We start from the raw sequence: 5,507 nt of genomic DNA, 5'->3' as shown, positions 1-5,507 counted from the left end.
TTGTGCAATATTGAATATGGTATCAAGAACTTGCCTCACAACATAAAAGAACAAATCAGACAAGACAGTTCAATCACCCTTAGGAAAGAAAAACCCCCAAAAGCAATGTCAGCAAACAAGAGTATCTAGCTCTCAAAACCCTGAACTCCAACCCTGATATTGTAGTGTTGAAAGCAGACAAAGGAGGAGCCACCGTTAGCATGAACAAAGTGACTACATAGCAAAAATGCTAGATCATCTAAATAACAGTGGCTGCTACAGAAAACTCAACAGAAATTTACCTGAGATCAACCTTTTGCAGCTTCATGGAAGATATTTATGAACAAACATGTGGAGTCACCATGGGATTGCCCCTGTCCCCTATTATTGCTAATTTATTTATGGAGGACTTTGAAAACAAAGCCCTTAGGATGGCACCCCTAAAACCTAAATTGTCGAAAAGATATGTGGATGACACATTCATCATATGGCCTCATAGAAGGGAAACCCTAGAAACCTTCAAACAACACCTAAATAGTTTATCCCCTTCCATAAAATTCACTATGGAGGTCGAGGTCAACAAAAGCCTCCCTTTCCTAGATATCCTCATCACTAGGAATGAGGATGGCTCTATATCCCACCAAGTATATAGAAAAAAGACTCACACTGAACAATATTTACATGCCTCCTCACATCATCACCCTACCCACAAACTAGGAGTCCTCAACACTTTAGCAACCAGAGCCCTTAGAATATCTGACAAGGAACACCTAGAAAAAGAAACAGAACACCTTATTGAAGTTTTCCTAAAAAATGGATACAATAAACATCAAGCTATCAAAGCCATAAATAAGGCAAAAATGCGACCTAAAAAAAATAAAAACTTGGATAATATAAAAGGTAAAGTCAACCTCCCTTACATACAGGGGTCTACAGACAAAATCTCTCGCATCTTGAAAAATAATGGAATTCTAACCACTTTCAAACCCTTAAACACTATCCATAACTGCCTTAATCCAGTGAAAGTCAAAATTGACCCTAAAGGCCATAAACGTGTCTACTTGATTCCTTGTTCATGTGGCAAACCCTATGTAGCTGAGCCTGGGAGATCCTTTAACACAAGAATCCATGAACACTCAGTAGACATAAAACACAATAGATCCAAATCCTGAGCTCTAGCTGAACATTTCGATAAAACTAAGCACCAAATATGCATAGAAGATACCCGTATCTTAGCTAGGAGTGATCACTACTTCATAAGGAAATTCAAAGAAGCCATAGAAATTAGCAAACACCCTAATAACCTCAACAAAGATGATGGATGGACCATAAGCAAAAACTGGGTTCCAATCCTATCATCCAAATCTGCCCCTAACTAGAATCCTCCCCTAATTAACCTAGAACAAGTATAAAAGTTCTAATCCATTTTAATTTAATAACACACTATGACCTTAATTAAATACAATTCTACAAAAATTCATATAAAATAAACATCAATTGAAAATATCTCAACTATAATAAACTCCTCAACATAGGATAATATGTAGGAAACCCGATTGAATCATAACTGAGTAATTTTCTCTTTCGTTGAAAATGCAGGACGCGATCGCTCTGCTAGGGTTCTGAGCGACCCATCAACGGCGCCGACAGCACACCAGGCAAGACCATCTCAGAGGGTGAGAAAGCCGCTGCAGCGTTCCAGAGCTGCAGCGCATTAGGGCTACGCTATGGCACAACCTCTGGGGGGGGCGTCAGAGCCCTCCCCGTCGCAGCAAGATCCTGCGCAAAACGTCATTTTTGGTTCAGTGGACAAAGATATCTTGAACAGGGGGAAAAAACCCCAAAATGACAATAAAGAAAATGGAAGACGGAAAGAAGGAGACAGCGGTCCACAAGAGGGAACAGAAAAGCCTGAAGAAGGTCCGAAAATTTCCTCAACAACATGCAGACCAGTAGCCAAGGAAAGGCCACGAATAGAGCTGCCGGGAGACAAGATTGACAGAAGAATAGAGTATATGCGAGATCATGCCCTCATTGGGAAGTTCATAGGGTTCTGGCCTACTGAGAAAGCCCTATATGGTTGGATAGCGGCGAAATGGAAACCAAAAGGGGATGTCACTCTGCAGCTAGGGCCGAAAGGCTTCTTCACAGCAATCTTTTTCTGCCTGGAGGACAAATACAGAATACTAGTAGAAGGGCCCTACTTTTTTAATTCAGCTGGATTATACCTGCGGGATTGGATCCCCAGATTTAACCCAGACAAGGAAGATCTGACGTGGGCGCCAGTTTGGATCAGGTTATACTCTCTCCCGGATGAATACTGGGATGAGGACATACTCAGAGGGATCGGAAATGGGGTGGGAGAGTATATCAGAGCGGCAGAAGAAACCAAATCTCGTAAGTACATCTCCTACGCTCGAATATGTGTATTCATTCGCCTCAATGAAGCTCTTCCAGAGTCGGTAACTCTCGCCCATCGAGATGAAGAATGGATCCAGCCTCTCGACTATGAACATGTTCCTTTTCGGTGTAGAAAATGTCATGCCCTAGGACATCTCTTTAGGGATTGCCCTCAAAATGTCCAAAACAGCATACCTGACTCTTCTGATACCCCTGCCCAGGACGGCTTCACTAAAGTCCCTAGCAGGAAGCGCTCTCACAAAAAACCCCAAAATGGGTACAAACCCCAGCCCAACAAATCCCATGGCCCAGTAACCAAGAACAGCTTTGATATTCTTGGCCAATCCTCAGAGGAACTCCCAACCAATGTTGAAGCCAACCCTGATCACCCATCTTCCTCTTCACCTCCCCCTCCATCTAAACCCCCTCCCAAATCTCCGCCCCCCATCATCATCCCTACCATTCTTAAAAGAGATCAGAAAGATACTGCAGAGATCCTCAAAGAAATGGAAGTTGATGGTAAAGCAGACCTTCCCCAGAATCCAGAGACCAGCATTGAAGACAGCGATCAAGTGCAAATAATGGAAGAAGAGCCAGAAAGTATAGATCTGAATGGCTTAGACATCTTGGAATTAGAACTGGCTTGCAAAAAGAAAGCATACGATACAATTCCAGAGCTCCAACTTAATAAGCTCGAAGTGATCATCTCTCGAGCCTATCATCAGAACCAACTCGGGATACAACCAGGCAGCCAATGGGATGGAAATCTGCGCCCAAAGGACACAAAAAAGAGAGGAAGAAAGACAGATCTGCAAAGAACAATAGAGATTGGGAAAATCCTGGTAGACTCAGGCAGATATGCTAAGTTGACAAAGTACTACAAGCCCTCTGTCAACGGTTAATCATGAAGCTGGTATCTTGGAATATAAGAGGGCTAAACAGCCCCGGAAAACTCAGGATGTTAAAAAACATGATAAAAAAGGAAAAGCCACAAATGTGCTTTCTCCAGGAAACTAAGTGTAATAGTACTACGCTAGGCAGCATTCTTTCAAAAGCCTGGCCAGGATGTAGTTCGGTTGCAGTAGACGCCTCCGGAGCTTCAGGAGGGCTGGCAATAGCATGGAATACCCAAGCGGTATCCCTCTCAGATTTTCATGCAGCGCACTACCTTATACAGGCGACCTTTCACATTTTGGGCACCAATATTCACGGCAACCTATCAAATGTTTACTTCCCACAAGACACAGGAAGTAAGGTAGCGCTCCTTGACACGATTGAAGCTCTAAGCAACAGCAGAAGGTACCCACTTTGGATCGTTGCTGGGGATTTCAACATGATAACTAAAACTGAAGAGAAGCTAGGAGGGAGGAGTAGAATGGAGCCTGAAGTCAATCGCTTCAAGGAATTCATCCAATCGACATCTCTCATAGATATGCCGTTCTGTAATGGCACCTTTACTTGGAGCAATCGCAGGGCTGGCAAACACCAAATCGCCTCCAAATTGGATCGCTTCCTCCTCTCAGACAACGCGGTCCACTTAGGAGGAGACATCTCAGCAGCCATTCTGGCTCACACTGGATCGGATCACTGGCCAATAGCTCTACAGTGGCAAAGACCAGGTAACTTAATCAAAAGACCCTTCCGATTTGAAGGATTTTGGCTTACGCATCCCACTTTCAAGGAGTTTGTCAAGACTACCTGGGCCTCGTTCATTCCCCCAGAAGGAGCAAAAATGTATCAATTCCAGCAAAAGTTAAGATTTCTCAAAAGTCACCTAAAAAGATGGAACAGGGAAACCTTTGGAAATATCTTCGAGGTGCAGCAAAAGTTAACTTAGGACCTGGAGGTTCTCCACCAAAAGATTATCTCGAAGGGGCACACAGAAGCCACTCTGGAGCAGGAGCGACTCATCCATAGTCAGCTGGAGAATAGGAGGAAGCAGGAAGAAATCTACTGGAGGCAAAAGTCAAGGGTCAGATGGCTGAAGGAGGGGGAGCGTAATACCAAATTCTTCCACAGAACTACAGTTCAGCGAAGAATGCATAACAATATACCCTTCATCCAAAACCAAACAGGGGCAAAAGTAGAGACTCACGAGGAAATTGAAGAGGAGCTCCTCAATCACTTTCAACAGGTCCATCAAGAGCAAAGAGAAGACCGGCGACAGGCCATTCGCAAAATTACCAGCAATATTCCAAAGATCATTACGGAGGAACAAAATGAACTCCTAATGCGCCCTATTCTTCCCCAGGAAGTGGATGAAGCAATGACGCAGCTCAAAGAAGGTAAAGCCCCTGGGCCAGATGGATTTACCACCACTTTCTTTCACTCTTTCTGGGATATGCTAAAGGAGGAAGTCTGGCAGATAGTTGAAGAATCCAGGGCAACGCGCTGGCTTCTTCCCTCTCTCAACTCCACTTTTATTACTCTCATCCCCAAAGAGGAGGACTCCATCACCCCTGATAAGTTCAGGCCAATTGCATTATGCAATGTCATTTACAAAGTTATATCAAAAGTCATAGCAAATCGACTCAAACCTCTCCTTCCCGGGCTCATCTCTCTGGAACAGTCAGGGTACGTGGAAGGACGACACATAATGGATGGCATTCTACTCTCTCACGAGATCATTCATTCCCTCAAGCACTCAAAGCAAGCAGGTATGCTTCTCAAATTAGATCTTTCCAATGCATTTGACAAACTAAGTTGGAATTATATTCATCATATGCTAAAAGCTTTTGGTTTCTGCTCTTCTTGGATCCGTTGGATCATGAGCCTAATTACTTCCACTCATTTTTCAATCCTTGTAAATGGTATTCCCTCCCGTCCCTTCAATCCCTCCAGGGGTATCCGGCAAGGGGATCCCCTCTCCCCCTTTCTCTTCGTCCTTATGGCTGAAGGGCTGGGGCGGCACATTAAACAAGCCCTCCATTCTCATCAGATCAAAGGCATCTCCGTGCACAACTCCCCTGCCACCTCCCATCAGCAGTTCGTTGATGATACTATGCTTTTTGGTTATCCCTCTGCTCAAGAAGCCCTCCGTCTGAAATCCCTCCTCCAGGATTTTTCGGAGGCCTCGGGCACGCATATCAATTGCTCTAAATCACAGGTTTTCTTCTTCCATACTCCAC

At 44.1% G+C, this 5,507-nt stretch overlaps 1 protein-coding gene across 1 annotated transcript; it reads left to right on the top strand.

Annotated features, from left to right (window-relative positions):
* The first annotated feature begins 1,706 nt into the window (after positions 1-1,706).
* On the top strand, positions 1,707-4,216 carry LOC149211596 (uncharacterized). The gene is made up of 3 exons (XM_089388436.1): positions 1,707-2,029; positions 2,228-3,221; positions 3,389-4,216. Exons 1-3 carry the CDS (start codon positions 1,707-1,709, stop codon positions 4,214-4,216), a joined length of 2,145 nt encoding a protein of 714 aa, XP_089244562.1.
* The last annotated feature ends 1,291 nt before the right edge of the window (positions 4,217-5,507 follow it).

This window comes from Pinus tabuliformis, chromosome 1_1, assembly GCF_031772625.1.
Source record: "Pinus tabuliformis cultivar Carrire ecotype Pingquan chromosome 1_1, CPIR1, whole genome shotgun sequence".
Taxonomy (NCBI): Eukaryota; Viridiplantae; Streptophyta; class Pinopsida; order Pinales; family Pinaceae; genus Pinus; species Pinus tabuliformis.
This window is presented reverse-complemented; position numbering and strand designations above follow the sequence as displayed.

What these genes read in the sequence shown, in the direction of transcription:
- LOC149211596 (XM_089388436.1), top strand. Translation starts at nt 1,707, where the DNA reads ATGGCACAACCTCTGGGGGGGGCGTCAGAGCCCTCCCCGTCGCAGCAA. An exon ending in CTCATTGGGAAGTTCATAGG is followed by an intron (nt 2,030 to 2,227) that starts GTTCTGGCCTAC and finishes TTGGATCCCCAG; the next exon opens with ATTTAACCCAGACAAGGAAG. An exon ending in TAGAGATTGGGAAAATCCTG is followed by an intron (nt 3,222 to 3,388) that starts GTAGACTCAGGC and finishes TGCTTTCTCCAG; the next exon opens with GAAACTAAGTGTAATAGTAC.